Source organism: Macrotis lagotis, chromosome 5 (genome assembly GCF_037893015.1).
Source record: "Macrotis lagotis isolate mMagLag1 chromosome 5, bilby.v1.9.chrom.fasta, whole genome shotgun sequence".
NCBI classification, from domain to species: domain Eukaryota; kingdom Metazoa; phylum Chordata; class Mammalia; order Peramelemorphia; family Peramelidae; genus Macrotis; species Macrotis lagotis.
The window spans coordinates 19,626,241-19,644,820 of record NC_133662.1 but is presented as its reverse complement, the minus strand read 5'-3'; the positions used below and the strand labels follow the sequence as shown (position 1 = coordinate 19,644,820).

Below are 18,580 nucleotides of genomic sequence, written 5' to 3'. Positions count from 1 at the left end.
ACTTTAAAGCCCTCTAAGGAGGAGACCTGTTTCTATCCTTGTATCTTCTTATCTCCCCTGCACATATTCTGTTCTTTAGACAAACTGGACAATTGTCTGCCTTGATCTGGTGTTCTCATGTCTCCAAGCTTTGATTCAGGCTGCTTGGATTTAGGCTTGGAATGTCATCCTCGGTTCAACAGTTAATTTAAAGTTCCATCCTAATGTACCTCCTCTAAGGGCTCTTCCTCTGCCTCACCCCCAATAGGTAATTATCTTCCCTTAAAAACCACAGATAGCACTTTATTTTGTACCACTCTAGTATACTTATGTAATGGTATATATTATTACCTTTATATGTTTTATTTTCATCTACTAGACTGGAAGCTCCTTGAGGGCAAAGATCCTCATTTTGTTATCAAAGGTAGGGCTCTATGCCTATAAAAATCAGTTTTATTATTATTTATTGTTATTACATTCCCTATATTTTGCAATGTATTTTTCCTTATTCCAGTTTCTATTGAATCATTCCTTATAACAAGACATCTCCCTCCTCCTCCTTCCAGAAAAAACCCCCCAAAATATCTCTTATTAAAAGGGATCCCTCCCTTTTCCAGAGAACCATTCTCTTACCCCTCCTAGAGAGCCATTCCTTAAAGCAAGTAATCTCTCCCTTTACCCCTCTTGTAGAGTCATCTAGTATTATAAAGAATAAAGGGGGAAAATAACTTAGGAAAATTAATACATCTAAAGAGTTTGACAATTTATGGAGTACCTGAATTTTTTTTGGGGGGGGGTAGTGTCACTGTTTCTTATGTCCAATTCCTTTGAACAACTTGGCAGAGGAGGAGCAAGGGTAAGCTGACCAGAAGAATGACTCTTGTACCCCAACTACTTTTATTTGGGAAGGGAAGGGGAGAATGGTAAAATTCTTTGCCTCCTTGGAGCCAGATTTTGCAGCTCCTACGTACTCTTCCTTTTGTCTATCACTTCAGTGATATTAAGGGGACTTTTTTTGTCTCTTGAACAAAAAAATCCCAAATCTCCATAAGTTAAAAAAAAAAAGAAGCTGTTACTTGAAGGGTCTAAAGGCCTTAATCTTAGCATTCTGTCCCCTTCCTCCAGGTGAAGTCTAAGACGGTGGCCCAGTGTGTTGAGTATTACTACACATGGAAAAAAATCATGCGCTTAGGCCGGAAACATCGGACGCGCCTTGCCGAGATCTTAGATGACTGTGCGGTGAGTAGTGCTGTAGACTCCCTCCTCTTCTCATATCCATCCCACCTACACCTATCACCTATGCCACCCGTAGGGAATAAGGGGAGTAGGGATTATTTTTTTTTTTATAAATATGATTAGTAAAATAAGCAGCATTGAGTCAGAAGACATCTTTTGACCTGTCCACAAAGTTGGCATCCAGGTCCTCAGATTTCAAGGGATGTCTCTTGATCAACATATCTTCTAATGCCCTGGTCTTTAGAATGAGCCTGTCTGACAGAGACAGGCAGAGAATGAGGTCACCTTGAGCTTGAGTTAGATAGAGGAGGGTCAGGGTCAGAGGGTCAGCTGAATATGTCTATGCTTGACTCTGGGTAGACCACATGTTCCTGATGTGTGTGTGTGTGTGTGTGTGTGTGTGTACACATATGGAGAGAGAAGGAGAGAGAGAGAGAGAGAGAGAGAGAGAGAGAGAGAGAGAGAGAGAGAGAGAGAGAGCGAGCGCACACACACTAGGAAATGCACTGAATTAGGAGTCATTGAACCTGGGTTCAAATTTTGCCTCTGTTTTCCTCATCTGCAATATTATGGATTTAGACAAGAAATCTTTTAATGTACCTTCCAATTCTAAATCCAAAGTCTTATAATTCCAGGGAAATAATTGTGTTCTAAATCTGAGTAGAGAGCCCAACAGCCCACTCTCTCAGTTGATAAGGAGGACACAACTTAGAGTCATCTATTGACTTACACTTTTTTCAAAGTTTGAATAACTAAAGTTTGTTACTTTTTAAATAATAGTCAGAATGTTTCATCCATTCTTGAGGGCCCTCAGAAATTCAGACAAAAGTTACATAGAGGTAACATGATAGAAGAAATACTATCTTCTTCATCTATGAACTAGAACCATAGTACAGGTTTTTGTAGTACAAGTTTTTGCGTTTTTTTCCCTAAGCATGCTCTGTAGCCATGATACTTATTTATCTGTAGATATGCAAACACAGATTCCTACCATAGAAATAATGCTAATATTATTTCATTTGGAAATGACATCTTTTTTTGTAATAATTGCTGATATTAACAAACTTTTAACATTTGTGTTGACAGTCATTTATTAAGCACCAGGGATATAAAGAAAAGCAAAAGACAGTCCCTGCTCTCATAATCTAATGGGTGAGGCTGCAAGCAAACACATATCTACAAACAAACTATAGCAGGATAATTAGGAAATAATTTACAGAGAGAAGAATAATTTACAGAAGATGTAAAAAGTTTCCTCTAGAAGGTGGAATTTTTAGCTGGGACTGGAAGGAAGCCAGGAGGTGATGTTGGGGAGGGAGAGTCTTCAAGGCATGGGAGAATCACCTTAGAAAATGCCTGATGCATAAGAAAATGTTGTTTGTGGAACAGCTGGGAGGTCAGTGTCATTGGTTTGGGGAGCATATAGAGATTGAGTTGGAGAGGGAACTATAAGCTTACCAGGAGGGTGTTAGGTAGTGAAGAGAATTGAATGTCACATAGAAGATTTTGTATTTGATTCTGGAAGTTATAGGGAACCATTGGAGTTTATTGAATATGGAGGTGACATGCATTTACTTATTTCTCTTTTGATTCTCATAACAACCCAGTGAAGTGGGTTCTCAGTTATTTGACATTTATTAAATACCTGCTGTTTTCCAAACACTGTGGTATGGTAAGTGCTTAGGGATATAAATATTGGGGGGGTAAGGGCGAGGCAGCTCCTGCCCTTAAAGAGTTTACTATTCCATTAGGGAAGAAAGTACACAAAAAGAAGCTGAAAAATGGGGAGCTGTTGCCAGGTGAGAAATGACATGGTTCTATCCATCAGTCAGAGGAAGCTAGGGTGGTGGTGATGATATAGAGTACCAAGGCTGATGAGGTTTCCCCAACGATGAGCATCTGGAGGCAAGGTGGAATGTCAGAGAAATTCTGTTATCCTCATTTTGTTGTTGCTTGGGCCTTTTTCAGTTATGTCTGACTCTTTGTGACTCCATTTGGGGTTTTCTTGGCAAAGAAACTGGATGGGTTTGTCATTTCCTTCTCCAGCTCTTTTTACATATGAGGAAACTGAGGCAAACAGGATTAAGTGATTTACCCAGGGTCACACAGCTAGTAAGCATCTGAAGCCAGATTTTTAGCTCAGTTCTTCCTGATTCCAGGCCTGGTACTCTCTCTGCTCTGTCACCTACCTCAGCCCCCTTCATTTTACAGGTGAGTAAATTGAGGCAGAAGAACAATTAATCACAATCATATAGTAAGTGTTTGAGACAGCTTTTGAATTTGGATCTTTTTGATTCCCAAATCTAACTGGTTGCCATACTTCTTTTTACCAGGAAGACATAGGCTTAACTTATTTTTAACATCCCATTGCCCTCATCTGTACCTGGTGAATAAACAGAGAAAGATGGCCCATAAACCACCACAAAATGGTTTGCAGAGTATACTATGTTAGCTATAGGGCAACTAGGTTGAGAAGTGAATACAGTATCAGACCTGGAATCAGGAAGACTCATCTTCCTGAATTCAAATTTGGATCAAATGCTTAGTTGCTAGATGACCCTAGGCAAGTCATTTAACTTTGCATCAATTTCCTTATCTGTAAAATTAGAGAAGGAAATGAAAACTACTTCATTATCTTTGCCAAGAAAACCCCAATAACAGAGGTAGCTAGGTAGTGTAATAGACAGAGCACCGGCTCTGGAGTCAGGAGGACCTGAGTTCAAATCTAACCTCAGACACATAATAATTACCTAGCTTGCCTTGCAAAAAAGAAAACAGAAAACCCCAATAATGGAGTCACAAAGAGTTGGATGTGACTGAAAAACAACTTAACCACAAGTGCTATGTTATTTATGGAACGGAATAGCTCAAAGTTGGAATAGCTCAAAGTTAGCAAGCAACCTTTGCTCTTAAGGAATTTATTTTGGTGAACTGAGGGGATGCAAGACATTTCTAGTCCAGTCCAATAAAACTTTATTAATTAAGCACCTAGATTGTGCCAGTCACTAGCACAATTAATTAAAAGAAAGACAGTCCTTGCCCTCAATTAGCTTATCATCTAAAGACACTACATTTGATTACAGTAGAAGAATTAATTAACAATCAAGCAACCAGAAGAGACTCCATCCCAGATCTATGATTGATTGCCAGTAAAATTACCTCTTAAGGGCCAGCAAGGATTTAACTGTTTTTTTTTCCCCCTTTGGGTTCTTTCTTCCTAATACAATCCCAAATACATAGTAGGAGCAAGTTGGTTTTTTGGCTTTAATGTAAATGAATGGTATGCACCATGGTAAAGTGGCAGCTTTACTATATAGTGGCAAGACCTAATCCAGTTCAATCACTAATTTACTGTGTGACTTGAGGCAAAGCCTTTCATCCCTCTGGACCTCTTTAACATCTGGAAGATTGGATTGAATGGGGTCTCTGAGATTCCTCTAGCTCTGAAGCATTTTTTTAAATTCTGTGAGTACCTTTTTTCCATGGTAGGGGGACAGTGTCAGATCAGCAAACAGTACTAGACTCTAGTTGTCACCAATTTTTCCCTAATGTATCATGGAGTCTCTTAGATAGTGCCTTCCTGCAACTGAACTTGTGTTTGCTGATGGCCAGAAGCAGCTGTGACTTAAACCTGGGATATGAGAGGCAGGCAGCATGTCTTATTGGATTGGGTCTAGAACTTGGAGACAGTGCTTTGAATGCTTAATGGCTGTGTGACACTGGGAAAGTCACTTTCCCTCTCTATGCTTCATTTTCTTCAACTATAGGAGATATGGGCTCAGTGGTCTCCAGGTTTCTGTCCAGCTCTAAGAGAGAGTCTAAGGGAAGTACTATTGAGGGAGAATAGCACATCATTGTTGGTTTTATAAAGCCAAGAGGCTAAGCCTTAATTATTAAGTATCTACAATGTGTCAGATACAAAAAGAAGCAAAAGAACAGTTCCTGCCCTCAAGGAGCTTACAATCTAATAGGGGAGACAACATGCAAATAAATATAAATAAAAAATATAAATAGGAAATAATTAAAGGAAAGATCCTAGAATTAAGAATCTTAATATTGGGGAAAACTTCCTGTAAAATACAGGATTTTACTTGGGACTCTAAGGAAGCCTGTCCAAGAAGATAGAGGTTGAGTTGGTGTGGAGGGATGGAGTGGAAGATAGAGTAAGGCTGTATGCCTTTTCACTCCTTTTGCTCTCTCACTACACATCTTCAGTAGGACAGTGCCAGAGGTGTCCACAGCAGTGTGACCTGTGAACCCAAGAAGAACAAAGCAGTTTCCATATGAGATGACTCAAGTTTTCTGAAACTAGAAAATCTTGACGCAGGTCCAGTAGTTTAGGTAACTCAGGTCTCTTCTCTTGCCCTTGAGAAAAACACTACATAAGCCTTCCAAGTTGCTCCAGGAAAATGGAAATTTTTGGTTTGTGAAAGGTCTCAGGTTAGAATCATAGTGGCATCTTCTAGAGAAGCAGCTTTGTGTGAGGCAAGTGGGATATTGTAGGGTCGCTCTCAGAGCCAGAAACACCTGTTCATTTTCTACCTTTCTAACTGGCTATATATGACTATGGACAAGTTACTTATCTCTTAGGGCATTAGGTCACAAATATGAAACATGCAGACCAACCAGATTAAAATGTAATTGGGAAACATTTAACAAAGTAAACTAAAATACAATAAAATAGAGGTAATATTGATTTGTAGTGTGCAGCCTGTAGGAATCTTTGTGTTAGGTTTACTATATCCCATTTTTATTTTGAGTTTGACTCTGCTGCTGTAAGCAAACAATTCTAGAAATTGTTGAGAGAGTACAAATCTGTGTTGGTCAAGGGAGCTTTTTCATCCAGGTGTTCCTTATAAGATGAAATCATAGGTCCAGATCTTTTCACTAACCCTATATCTCCATCCTCTGGTCCTGAATGGGGTGGTGGGACAGGATCAATGTCACCAGTCCTGTGGGAGTGCTGTAGAGTCTTGCCTTAAAAAAATAGCAGGGAAGGGTGATTTGGGTTGTACTTCCTTCTTCCCCCAGGTCAATGGCACACTTAGGAAGATACCTCTGGGTGGAACAAAGGTAAGATTGTTTGATAGGACATGAGAGGAGGGTAAAAGAAGAATGGGGAAGGGAGAGAAGAAGTCAAAACAGTAGCTGGCAAATGGAATGAGGAAAAGACCATGTTCTCTGAACCAAAACTGTGAAGCAGATAACTCTTTTCAATAGTTAACATATTTCAGGGTCAGAAAATACACATGACTGCCCTGAAAGGAATAGGTTTAAATTTCTGGCAAGGCAACTTTTTTATTTGGAATCAGTTCCTTTTCAATTTGTCTATCTTGGAATGCCTAAAAAGCTATCATATAGTCATTCTTTCTCCCTTCCGTCCCAACCCCCTTCCAACCCTCAAACTTCCAGAGATGGGGAAAGGGTCAAGTAATCATTTTTCTCCTCCCCCATACATTTAGAAAGTTGGAATGCAGGGTGCCTGAGGTCACTTCTGGTAAGAAGAAATATAATATGGAGGAAGTAACACTGGATCTGGGATCAAGTTGTGTCCCCCCCCCCCCCCCCCCCCCCCCCCCCCCCCGCTTCAAGCTAAAGGGTTTAGTATAAGTTACTTTTGCCTTGCTGAGAATTGGTTTTCTGACCTGAAAATTGGGTTTAATGATATTTGGGTTATCTTCTTCCAAAGGGTTATTGGGATGATCCCATGAGAACAATAGTTGTGTAACATTTAAGTGCTTAAATGAAAGTAAGATAAAATGTTTATGGCTTACACTCTTTACATTCATGAAGGTGACCCAAAAGTTCTATTCATAGATGGCATTGACTTAGTACATTGGCAGATTCCCTGCCAAGCTAGGAAAGCTTTGAGTGTGGATGGCTCAAAGTGACATTATCCAGAGATTAGAAGATCTGAGGCCAGGGCACATTATACACTGGAAAAGCATGTTCACACCGTATTTGCTCTCCCTGACCTGCTTTCTCCAATCACCATCGCCATCTTGTGGCAATGTCATTCCAAAAATTTCTCCTGTGCCTAAGAGACAATGACTTGACTAGAGTTATTCAGGAATCAGTGATAAAATAAATTGGACCTAGATCTGGACAGTTCTTACTTTCTTTACCAGTTCCTTATTGGTTAGAACAAAACAAATGGGAGAAGGAAAAGGAAATTAATTCCAAATGAGTGAGAAATTGTGTTTACAATTAGTATAGTTTCCATTTAAGTTTCATATTTGGCAGGGGAGGGGAGTATGTGTTTCTATATTTTTGTCTTCTAATCTTGCCCATGCTGGAAAGTATAGTGTCCATTAATTAATTCACTGATAAGCTATCACTATCACTGATAAGCATAGGATATTTGACCCTGCTGGTCACTCCTTCCTTTAGGCAGCCTGCTAACTTCCTATTCCCAGGACTCATTTTATTCATTCTAGTCAAGGCAGACACTCCTGAACTCCTGAACTCAACCAATTCACCAGCCTCCATCTCCCCAGAAGCTGAGATTAGGACTATGTGCCATCACAATAGGTCTGATATTTGAGTTGTAAGCATTTGTCCCAGAAAAAGACCAGGTAGCTTCTGCAATGCCAATTCACTGGTGCTGTTTCTCTCCACAGGTTTGGGTAATAGAGAGGGCAGTTCCCTTGTACCCTCCAGCCAAGGGAAGTTGTGGGGGGGAGCAGGAGGGCATGAGAGAGGTTACCTTATTTACTTTTTAAGCTGGTTCTTAGCCTTGTTTTCAGTGAGGATTATACTCTATCTGTATATTCTTTATACCTCTTGGTTTGGGAGAATTCAGATCTTTGGGTTGGGTTTTTTCCTCTTTTAAAATGTTATTTTTAATTTTTGATTTCCTAACTCCATCTATTGAGAAAAGCAATTCTAGGAGCACCTAGGTGGCACAGTGGATAGAGCACCAGCTCTGGAATCAGAGGACCTGAGTTCAAATCCATCCTGGATCACTTAATAATTACCTAGCTGTGTAACCCTGGGCAAGTCACTTTTAACCCCACTTCATTGCAAAAAAAGAGAGGAAAAACAGCCCTATCCATCATGCATACAATACAGATATTTTTTGAAGTTTTTTAAATTTAATTTTTATTTTGAGTTCCAAATTCTCTTCCTCCCCTACCCATTGAGAGGGCAAGACATGTGATACCCATTATATGTGGAATATAAATTTTAGAATGAAAGAACCAGGCAACTTTCATAAGGTTCTTGCAAGAGAATCCAAATCTAGGGACCTTTACTCTCAACCTGAAACATATTCTTTGTTGATGGTGAACCTGCCAAGAGTAGTAAAAGGAACCAGGGAAGAGAGAAAAACATCCTCCTTGACCTGAGGCCCCAAGACTACAGGACTCATATCGGTAGGAGACTATTTTGAACTCTTCAGAAGGAGAATGGGGATACACACGATTTAGCATTTCTTTTCTTTTAAAAAAAAATGTTATTTTATCATTTCTTCTTTCTTATCACTTCTGTTCTGCCCCTCAATAAATATGACATTTGGGGATTTTCTCCCCCCCTTTCCCTTTTGTTATCTTTGTCCTTTTGTGATCAGACGAGTGAAGAAGAGGAGGATATAGAAGATGATGATGACTTGGAAGAAGACAGAAAGTCCACAAAAGAAGATGACCCAGATGTGCAGAAATCCCCAGATCCTCCCCCAATCACGCTAGTGGCACCCATCGACCTGCCAGCGCTTCAGAGCCTTACACCTTCCTCAGTTTCCTTTGTCTGTGAAATGCCAAACTGTGGTGCTGTAAGTATCTTTCATTGTTAATTGAGCAGCTAGTGTTGGGATCAGGATAGAGGGAATAAGGAAGGTACAGGTGGGTTTGACATTTAGTACCCCCTCCAAAGATCTACACTTTTGCAAATAGGATCCCATGTATCCACTGCTTCTCTGGATCATTATTTTGTGGCTGCTTTAATTTCATTTTTGATAGATCTTCAGTGATCAGTGACTTCTGATTCTTGTTCAGTTATTTTAATTGTATTCAACAAAGATATTGGAGTGATTTGCCATTTCCTTTTCCACCTCATTTTACAGATGAGGAAACTGAGGCAAACAGTATTAAGTGATTTGCTCAGGGTCCTACAGATAGTCACATAATTAGTGTCTGAGGCTGGATATAAACTCCTTTTCCTAACTCCAGACCTAGGGCTCTAGCTACAATGTTACCTAACTTTATACATTTAATTGCACAAGGGAAATTACATATTAATAAAGAAAATTGTAAAAGAACCCTTTCTGGAAAGTATATTGGAAATATTCACCCTCTAATTTATCTGGGTTACAGACCTGGATTTTCCTAAATTTTTTTCTGTATTCAAATATAGGAATAGAAATATTCCTATATACACATATATACATATATGTAGTACGTGTGTGTTTATATTACATACATATGTACAAGTGTGTATATCCATATAATACATAAATATGCTTGTGTGTTTGAGAATGTTCAAAGTTTTAAATCCTGTTAATTTGAAATTTGTTAAAATTTAGCCAGACTTGGCAACAATATTCTTTGGCATTGCCTACCCTTTCCCACTTCTGCTCCCCCCACAAAGGATTTTCTAAGTCAAAAGATCAAAAGAGGGTGTGTGTGTGTGTGTGTGTATGTATGTGTGTGTGTGTGTGGATCATTTAACAGAACAAACTTCTCCAGCACCATTTATTTCGCATAAAATGAATGATATTCATAACTGTTCCTTAAAGCAGCTTCCCAAAGGATCTCTAATTGAACACTATTAGCTTATTTTGAGTTACTTTGAATACCTAACTCTGGTGCTGTAAATATCTTACTATTTGAAAGTAATAAGACTGTTCTTTTTGGGGGGGTGGTCATCACAGCTAGTTAAATGTTGTCTGAAGTCACATTTGAATTCGGGTCCTCTGGAATCCAGGGCTAGTGCTCTATGCACTACATCATCTAGTTGCTTCTGGTCTTAATTTTTAAATGTTGGTGCTTAAAGAATGGGCATGTCACTTAATGCTGATTGCTGCTTTCCCATTCCTCCCCTCATGGCCCCCACCTCAAAAAGAGTGATTTTTTTTCCCTATTCCCTTAGTTTGAAGTAATACCATTTTCCTAAATCAGGTTGCTTTTTTTTTTAACCTTCTTGACTTTGTTTGGTATATCATTTTTTTTTGCAATGTTTAGAGTTTCCCATTCCACCCCTCCTGTCAGAAAGCAATTTATTAATAGATGCTATGCATAAACCATGCTAAACATAGATCCATATTAATCATGTTGTGGAAGAAGAATCAAATCAAAATGAGAAAAGAAGAGAGAGGGAAAAAAGACAATATATAAGACAGTTTTTAAAAATGGGAGATAATAAGCTTTGGTTTATGTTTAAACTCCATAGTTGCTTCTTCTTCTTCTTCCTCTTTTTTTGCAAGGCAGTGGGGTTAAGTGGTTTGCCCAAGGCCACACAGCTAGGTAATTATTATGTGTCTGAGGTTGGATCTGAACTCAGGTCCTCCTGACTCCAGGTTTGGTGTTCTATCCACTGTGCCACCTAGCTGTCCCCATCCTTCTTTGGATATGGATGGTATTTTCCATTACAAATATTTTAGAGTTATGTTTAATTATTGTACAACTGAAATAAAAACGTTCATCTTAATTGATTGTCATCCAAAGTTGCTGTTAGTGTGTACAATGTTCTGCTCACCTCACTCAGCATCACTTCTTGCAAGTCTTTCTAGGCTATTCTAAAGTCCAGTAGTCCCTCACGATTCTTATAGAACAATATGTTCCATCACATTGATATACCACAATTTATTCAGCCATTCCACAGTTTATGGGCATGCCCTCAATTTCCAGTTCTTTGCCACTATGAAAAGAGCTACTAGAAACATTTTTGTACATGTGTTTTTTACCCTTTTTTTTTGTGATCTGGGATACAGACCAAGTAGGGTATTGCTAGATCAAATAGTGTACATATTCTATTGCCCTTTGGATGTAATTCCAAATTGATCTCTAGAAAGGTTGGATCAGTTCACAACTGCACCAACAACACATTAATGTCTGTTTTCCCACATCCTTTCCAGCACTAATAACTTTCCTTTTTAGTCATATTGACCAATCTAATATGTGTGAGATGGTATCTTATAGTTGTTTTTAATTTTCAGTTCTCTAATCATTAATGCTAAATCAGGTTTCCTTAAGATAGAAGAACATTCCTGTATGATTTGAATTAGGAGGGCCATTCCACATCTCCAGGAATAAAATGGCTGCTCCCTGTTTGTTCTAGTGTGAAGAACCAGGCATCTCATCAAGCTTCCTTTATGCTTACATCTTTTTTTTTTTAAGGTTTTTTGCAAGGCAGTGGGATTAAGTGGCTTGCCCAAGGCCACAAAGCTAGGTAATTATTAAGTGTCTGAGGCTGGATTTGAACTCAGGTACTCCTAATTCCAGGGCCGGTGCTCTATCCACTGCACCACTTAGCTGCCCCTTGCTTGCATCTTTCACAGTATGGTGAGATTTCCCAAGGAGTAAAAGAAGGCTTCTTACTGGAAGGAATTGCATGGGTCTTGGATGAAACCAGAATTATTTCTTATACTAACCCAAAATGTCACTGAATTCATTTGCAATGAGAGGACATAGGAGCATAGATTAAGTGTTCAAAGGAATCTTTAGAGGTCATCTGGTCCAACCCCTTTATTTTATAGGTGAGGAAATTGAAGCCCAGAGAACTTAAGTGACTTCTCTGTGGTCACATAGATGATGGTAAACATCTGAGATGGGATTTGAACCCTGTTATTCTAAACCAGGCTGCTAGATGATGCAGTGGCTAGAACACCAGGTCTAGAATTAGGAGGATCTGAGTTCAAATCCAGATTCAGATACTTAAAAGTTGTGTGATCTGGGCAAATCACTTACTCTTGTTTGTTATACTTCCTCATCTGTGTAATGGGGATGCACTGGAGAAGAAAATGGCAAATCCCTCTAGTATCTTTGCTAAGAAAACCCCATGGACAGAATTCTTGGGATCACATAGAGTCAGACACGACTGAACAACTTCTGGACTTTAGTTAAACTACACCATATTTCTTCTCTAAGAAAATTAAAAAGATGAGAGACAAGAAAGCAAAGACTAAAATGTCAAAATCTTATATTTGTCTATCATTCAGTGTGTGACCTGGAATGCTCATAGAAATCTTTTGGGACTCTGTTATTTGATTCTGAAATGATAAACCATCTATCTTTGTCTTTAAAAAATATCAACTATTTTGTTAAAAACTTAACCCTGGGCATTGATACATCCAGCTGTATTTTTTTTTAGGTTTTTGCAGGGCAGATGGGCTTAAGTGGCTTGCCCAAGGTACTCCTGACTCCAGGGCTGGTGCTCTATCCATTGTGCCACCTAGCTGCCCCCATCCAACTATACTTTTAAGATAATTATTTACATTTAAGTGAATTTCAATGCATAAGGTATTTTTCAGTCTCTTCTAAACCTTTATCAGGATTCTTTGGCCTTCCATTTTTTCCCTTTTAATGGATGTAATTAGTGGGTGTGCCATTCCTTTGACTCTGCTTTGTTTACTTTGCATTATCTCATAAATATATTTTCAGATTTGTTTATTTCTTGTTCTTGCACTGGAGAAGGAAATGACAAACCACTCCAATATCTTTGTCAAGCAAACCCCTAATGGGGTCACAAAGAGTTAGACAGAACTGAAATGACTAAACAACAAATTCTATTACAGTAATATATTTCTAATCATTACACTGTTGTTGGGCATTAAGGTTCTTTCTGTATGTGTGCCTGCACACATGCATATTAATATATACATTTGATTGTGATTATATGTGCTACATATGAAAATGTAAGAAGAGTGAGTTTTTGTATATTTTTACACACATAAGAAGTTGAGGATATAGTCTCAACAATTGCATTAGTCAAAAGATATGACTATTTTTGTTTGTATATGCTTAAATTGCTCTCTAGAAATATTCTTCAATTGTAAACTTGAAAGTTATCCTGTTTCTCTTCAATCCCCTCAGCATTATTTTGTTGCTTCTAATAATATTTTGCCAATTTAACAGCTGTGTAGTAGCACCTCATAGTTTTAATTTGCAACTCTTTGCATCTCTGTTATTGAGGTGTTGAGCATTTTTCAAAGTTTATTAACAATTTGTATTTTGAAAATATAATTTGCTCATATTTGTTGGTCATTATCCATTGTGGACTGGGAGTTACCCTTAACTTTTTATTATTTCTTTATACATTCAGATGTCAAGTTGATGATATATGGCATAGCTTTAAATTTCATCTTTCTGACTTTTTTTTTAAACTGGATGTTTTATAGAAATTTTTCCTAATGTTCTTTTGGTAAAATTTTGAAGAAATGTGTTTCTCCTTTGTTTTCCTGCTTTTATCAGAAATACCTATCAAAGTGGCACTTTTTTTTCCCCCCAATGATTAAAAGCTTCATGAGGTTGGCTTCCATCTTATCAGCATCCAGGATGGAGGTTGAGGCTGACCTCTCACTAGCTATGAGACAGTTGACTGACCTTCTTTTAAATCTAACATGAGGGAATCTTTAAAGCCCTCTAAATGAATAAGAAACAATTTATTAAGTGTTCACCAGGAAAAGCCTGGGGTCACAAATACCAAAAAAAAAAAAAAAAAAAGACAAATCCTTGTCTTTAGGAGTTTATATTAATTTTTTTCAATCAATAAACATTTATTGAGCACAAACTATGTGCCCAACACTATATTAAGCACAGGGATACAAAAAGGGCCAAAAGACATCTATGCATCTATTTTCTCAATGAACTTGAACTTGCATTCTAATGTAATTTTTTTTTAAAGTTTAAAAAATAAAAGAGAAAAGATTCTTATAACATATGCATAGTAAAATAAGACAAATCCCTGCATTGGCTATATACAAAAATATATGTCTCATTCTGTACCCTAACAATGTCCACTTCTTTCAGGAAATTACAAGGTTAAGTGTCAATATTCATCAGAAAGTGGTGGCTAAGGGAAGTGCTTTAATATGAAAGTTACAGGAATGGTTTAGGGAATCGATTGACATATACCTCTCATCATCAATAGCAGAATTGATTTGATCATGGTTCTAGAGCTGAAAGCAGGGATATTGGCAGGGGGAGAAGATGAACAGACAGTAGGGAATAAATTGAAGCCTAACTAGTCTAGTAGCTTACCTGAAATTGTAGACCAGGTGAGATGCAATCCCTAATCAGTACAGCAAACCTTGGGGTGGAAATGTAAATGATAAATCGCCCAAGGCCTCCCTGCCTTACAAGATGGAAAATCTCAACATGACTGACACACAGCATAAATAACGGGCCAGGGAAGGCCATCCCCAGTGTGTGCAAGAATATTTGGAGATGAAAGGGTTGGAATCTCTAGGGTGCTGTCTCTGGTCCTGACTGAGAGAAGACCAGAGAGAAAGAGAAGGGAGCAAAGCCTCCTCAACCCCTTACTGGGAAAAAATATATTCCAACTTTGTCCAAAGCTTCCTGATCTTAGGGTGTTCCTAGGAAATATTTTCCTCTAATGTTAGCCAATACTTATTATTATTAACAGTGTTTTCGGGACTGATCATGTATGCTCCTTTCCTTACTCAGGGATTCATTTTCCTCCAATGTTAACTAATGCTTATGATTTTCAGGACTGGTCATGTATGCTCCTTTCCTTACTCAGGGATTCGTTTTCTTCCAAAGTTAACTACTACTTATTAATATTATTTTCGGGACTGGTCATGTATTCTCCTTTTCTTACCCAGGTGTTCAGCTCTCGACAGGCACTGAATGGCCATGCCCGCATCCACGGAGGCACAAACCAGGTGGCCAAAGCCCGGTGCTCAGTTCCCTCTGCAAAGCAGAAACAAGGTACCCAGAGTGGGTACTGTTCTGTGAAGAGCTCACCAGCTCACAGCACAGCAAGTGGTGAGACCGACCCGACCACGGTTTTCCCCTGCAAGGAGTGTGGAAAGTAAGTAAGAGCAGGATTGGCAGATTGCATCCTCTCATTGCACTGAATTCAGTTCTCATCGTTCAGTAAGACCCTAGATTAAGAAGGTGGGTACTCACCTTCAGCCAGGAAAGAGGATGACTGAGTCAGGCTCACATGTAAAGTCAACAAATATTCTTTTAACATTTTATTTCTAAAATTTTTATTGATGTCATTTGTTGTTCCTTTACATTTACTTCTAGATCTATCCCTCCCTTCTTCTTTATACCCATCAAGCCATAATTTTTGAAGGAAAGAAAAAAAGGCAGTTTTGCAAAACCAGCCAATATTCCACACTCCTGTATGGTTGCATAGTAGGGTCTGAATTAGGAAGTCCTGAGTGCAAAACCAGTCTCAGATGTATAACAGCTGTGTGACCCTGAGCAAGTCACTTAGCTTCCTCTACTGTAAAATCTCTACTCTTCTCCTACTTAGTGAAGAGGATGGAATTAGATTTCCAATACATCACTCTTCAGGTTCAACACTTAGGATTCCAAGATTCTAAAGCAACACTTCAAGTACTAAGTATTGGGAAAATCTAATATTTAAAAACAAAAAAAAATTTAAAGTTTTCTTGATGTCTCTTCTTTTGATAGCACTGGCATTTTAAAAAAATTAATTAATTAATTTATTTTTAGGTTTTTGCAAGGCAAATGGGGTTAAGTGGCTTGCCCAAGGCCACACAGCTAGGTAATTATTAAGTGTCTGAGACCGGATTTGAACCCAGGTACTCCTGACTCCAGGGCCAATGCTTTATCCACTGCGCCACCTAGCTGCCCCTAGCACTGGCATTTAAAAAAAATTTTTTTTAATCCAAGGTTCATTTTATTTTACTTCAGCAAGACTGACTAAGCTAGTGCACCATTGAAACAATGGAAATGAACTACATTGACTCCTTCAACTAACCAACTAGCTTTGCATTTCAATGGAAGCTATGAACCTTCAATATTATTAAAATGTCCACAGTGTTGCTGTAGGTTAGGAGACAAAAATAGGGCAACTGAATTTTTAATAAATCATATTATACAGTATACCATTTAAGTTAAATTTATAGATGTTTGTTAATGAATTACATGGTCTTTGCTAGAAGAAGCTTCATTGAATGATATATGCTTATTTTTTAAAACATTTCTGAAGGTGTCTCTTTAAAAGCAGGCATTGTTGTTTTATTTTTGCTTCTTTGTATTCACTGTCATTTTTTTTTTTTGGCTAGGCAATGGGGTTAAGTGGCTTGCCCAAGGCCACACAGCTAGGTAATTATTAAGTGTCTGAGACCAGATTTGAACCCAGGTACTCCTGACTCCAGGGCGGGTGCTTTATCCACTGCGCCACCTAGCCTCCCCTTCACTGTCATTTCTAAATTAACTCCCTACCTTACTCTTATTGGCTACTCTCTTATAAGAAAGAGAAAAACAACATACACTGACTGCACATACAGCAGTGGAAATATGGTACAGTAAAAAGAACATGAGATCTGGAGTCAGTGGGCTATAGGTTCAAATTCTATCTTTGATCCTTAGGATCATACATCAAAAGCTAGGAGAGATCTCAGAATCTCCAGCATATTCTCCAGCTTTCCCATTTTATATATGAGGAAGCAAAACCCAGAGAGGTTGCCCAAGGTCAATAAGGTAGGATGTAGGTATACAGGTCCTGATTCCCCAGAAAATGTGTTTTCTATTACACCTTGGAGACTATTTAACCTCTTTGGGCCTCAGTTTCCTCATTTCTAAAATATAGGGATTGCTGCAGATGACTTCCTAGGTCCTAATCCACCTCTTGACCCAGTGTTTTTCTCACAATTCCTCCTACCTGGAGAGTGACTGGAGAAGCTATGATATACGATGGTGGAATTCTATTGTGTAATGGTGGGATGGTGGTGGAATTCTATTGTGTAATAAGAAATAGTGGTGGGTGGGGGAAGGAGGATGATTTCAGAAAAATCTGGAAAAATGTATATAAAGTGATACAAAGTGAAATGAGCAGAACCAGGAGAACATTTTACACAGTAACAATGTTAGCTACTCCAATGAGTATGTAAAGCAAGATAATTCTAATTTGAAATCCCAATTTGAAAAAAAATGCTATCCACCTCTAGCAAGAAAATTGATGAACTTTGGTGCAGATTGAAGCATACTTTTTTTCACTTAACTTTATTTCTCCTGCCTTTTGTGTGTGTGTGTGTGTGTGTGTGTGTGTGTGTGTGTGTGTATCTGATTATGTGTGTGTAAGACATAGCTATGTTTTATTATATATATATTTTTTGCATCACTTCACATATAATTGATATGTTTCTTGCTTTCTTAATGGTTGGGAGAGGGGCTGGAGGGAGAGAGAATTTGGAAATTAAAAATTTTAAGGGAATATTAACATATTAAGTATAATTATTTTTTTAAAGAGTCCTCCCTCTCTACTGAGAAGGAGGTATAGAAAAACCTAATCATTATGTGAACTTCATTTAGCCTCTCTGTATCTTTTATCACAGGGTGTTTTTCAAGATCAAAAGCCGTAATGCTCACATGAAGACACATAGACAGCAGGAGGAACAACAGAGGCAAAAAGCTCAGAAAGCTGCAGTCGCCGCTGAAATGGCAGCCGCTATTGAGAGGACTACTGGGCCAGTGGGACCTGGGTTGATTCCCCTGGACCATCTGAGTTTAATAAAACATGTGGAAGATGTCGACATTCTGGGTGATGATGTCGTCCAGGAGTTGGGAGGTGTCATTGAAGAGACTGAAGTTGTGGACACGGACCTCCTCTTGGATGATGATGCCACTCTACTGCAGGGTGACACAGAACTGTAAAGAATCCTATGTCCCTGAGAGACAGTTCAGGCCCTTGGAGCTCATCCTTACTGGTCAGGAATTCATGACTGCCTGCATTATTTGCAACCATTTTAAACTACCTGTTTCAAAAAGGAGTTCCTTTTATTCAGGTTCAAAAAAAAGAAAAAGAAAAATCTTTATTTTTTCCCTTCTTTTTTTTAAAAAAAAAAGAAATTGGGGTGGGGTGGGAGGGAAATAAATAATTGGCACAAATACCTTTAAGAAATGTTTCATCTGGGTTATGTTCTCATAGTTCACTCCTGTTAGCTACTAAAGGTGGGCCTGATGTTTCCATCTCCATTCCCCCCCTATTGTTTCATGGGGGAAAATCTCAAGTCTCAGGCAACAAGTTCAAATTTTACCCAAAGCTTCTCCTGTCCCTGGAGGGCCCTATAGATTTAGGTTGGGGACTTGGCCATGCTTTTCCAAGCAATGTAGGAGTCCATATTCCTTGTCCTATTGCATTCTTTGCAACGGGATGCAGTGGTAATATTGGACAAAATGGGCCCTTCTCTGTCATTATTCCTTCATACACA

General features: G+C 38.5%; 1 protein-coding gene across 16 annotated transcripts in view; it reads left to right on the top strand.

Annotated features, from left to right (window-relative positions):
- Nucleotides 1-18,229, top strand: part of TRERF1 (transcriptional regulating factor 1) — a 292,412-nt gene extending 274,183 nt beyond the window's left edge. For 13 of the 16 annotated variants that reach the window (XM_074236954.1, XM_074236961.1, XM_074236958.1 and 10 more), the window contains 5 exons: nt 1,105-1,218; nt 6,247-6,288; nt 8,783-8,983; nt 14,993-15,201; nt 17,705-18,229. In XM_074236954.1, coding sequence (XP_074093055.1) covers nt 1,105-1,218; nt 6,247-6,288; nt 8,783-8,983; nt 14,993-15,201; nt 17,705-18,023 — 885 coding nt within the window. In that variant the 3' untranslated portion in view covers nt 18,024-18,229. The remainder of the gene's footprint in view (nt 1-1,104; nt 1,219-6,246; nt 6,289-8,782; nt 8,984-14,992; nt 15,202-17,704) is intronic. The other 3 variants (XM_074236962.1, XM_074236959.1, XM_074236957.1) reach the window with 1 other exon arrangement.
- Nucleotides 18,230-18,580: the final 351 nt, after the last annotated feature.